General features: G+C 60.4%; 1 protein-coding gene across 1 annotated transcript in view; it reads right to left on the bottom strand.

The window, feature by feature from the left end:
• Positions 1-613, bottom strand: part of LOC105004623 (voltage-dependent N-type calcium channel subunit alpha-1B) — a gene marked incomplete at its 5' end in the record, with an annotated part of 57,622 nt that overhangs the window by 52,011 nt on the left and 4,998 nt on the right. The window contains one exon of the mRNA XM_010862294.1: positions 300-406. Within this exon, the coding sequence (XP_010860596.1) occupies positions 300-406 (107 nt within the window). The remainder of the gene's footprint in view (positions 1-299; positions 407-613) is intronic.

Below are 613 nucleotides of genomic sequence, written 5' to 3'. Positions count from 1 at the left end.
CCCCGCCGCACCCACTTGCACTGGCTGACCAAGCAGTGCAGCCTCCTCAGGGCACCAAGAGCTTTCTGTCGGACGCAGGAGGCAGACACCTTAAGGCAGAGCCTGCCTATCCAACTTCAGAACCACAGGGTGTGGCAGGGTCGACAAGCCCTGAGGTCCTCCCAGCCCCACAGTCGGCCCCAAGCAGACAGGGACAGATGAGAGACAGCGTGGGGCCAGGGGCCCTCCCTCCCCTCCCCCACACTTATCACAGCTCTGGGGGTGCAGTCCAGCAAGTCAGAGTAGACCCAGGTACTTACGAGAAGGCAAACGCCACCAGGGCCCCACTGACCACAATGAAGTCCAGAATGTTCCACAGATCCCGGAAGTAGGCACCAGGGTGCAGCAGCAGTCCCAAATCGATCATCTTTAGGGGAACAACACATTTTAAGGAACAGAATATTTCGGAAAAGAAGGCAGAGCCAGAGCCCAGAGACCTGCGGTGAGAGGAAGGATGCCATTTCATGTTCCGTCCCCCACCAGGGAGGGGTCACGGTCCCGGCCGCATCTGTCAGGGTGAGGAGCCACGACTCGGGTCACGTCCCCCCAGGGGAGAGGACACAATCCCGGGAGG

This window comes from Bison bison, unplaced genomic scaffold (genome assembly GCF_000754665.1).
Source record: "Bison bison bison isolate TAMUID 2011002044 unplaced genomic scaffold, Bison_UMD1.0 scf7180017858072, whole genome shotgun sequence".
NCBI classification, from domain to species: domain Eukaryota; kingdom Metazoa; phylum Chordata; class Mammalia; order Artiodactyla; family Bovidae; genus Bison; species Bison bison.
The sequence above is the reverse complement of the archived record's forward strand: the minus strand, read 5'-3'. Positions and strand labels throughout refer to the sequence as shown.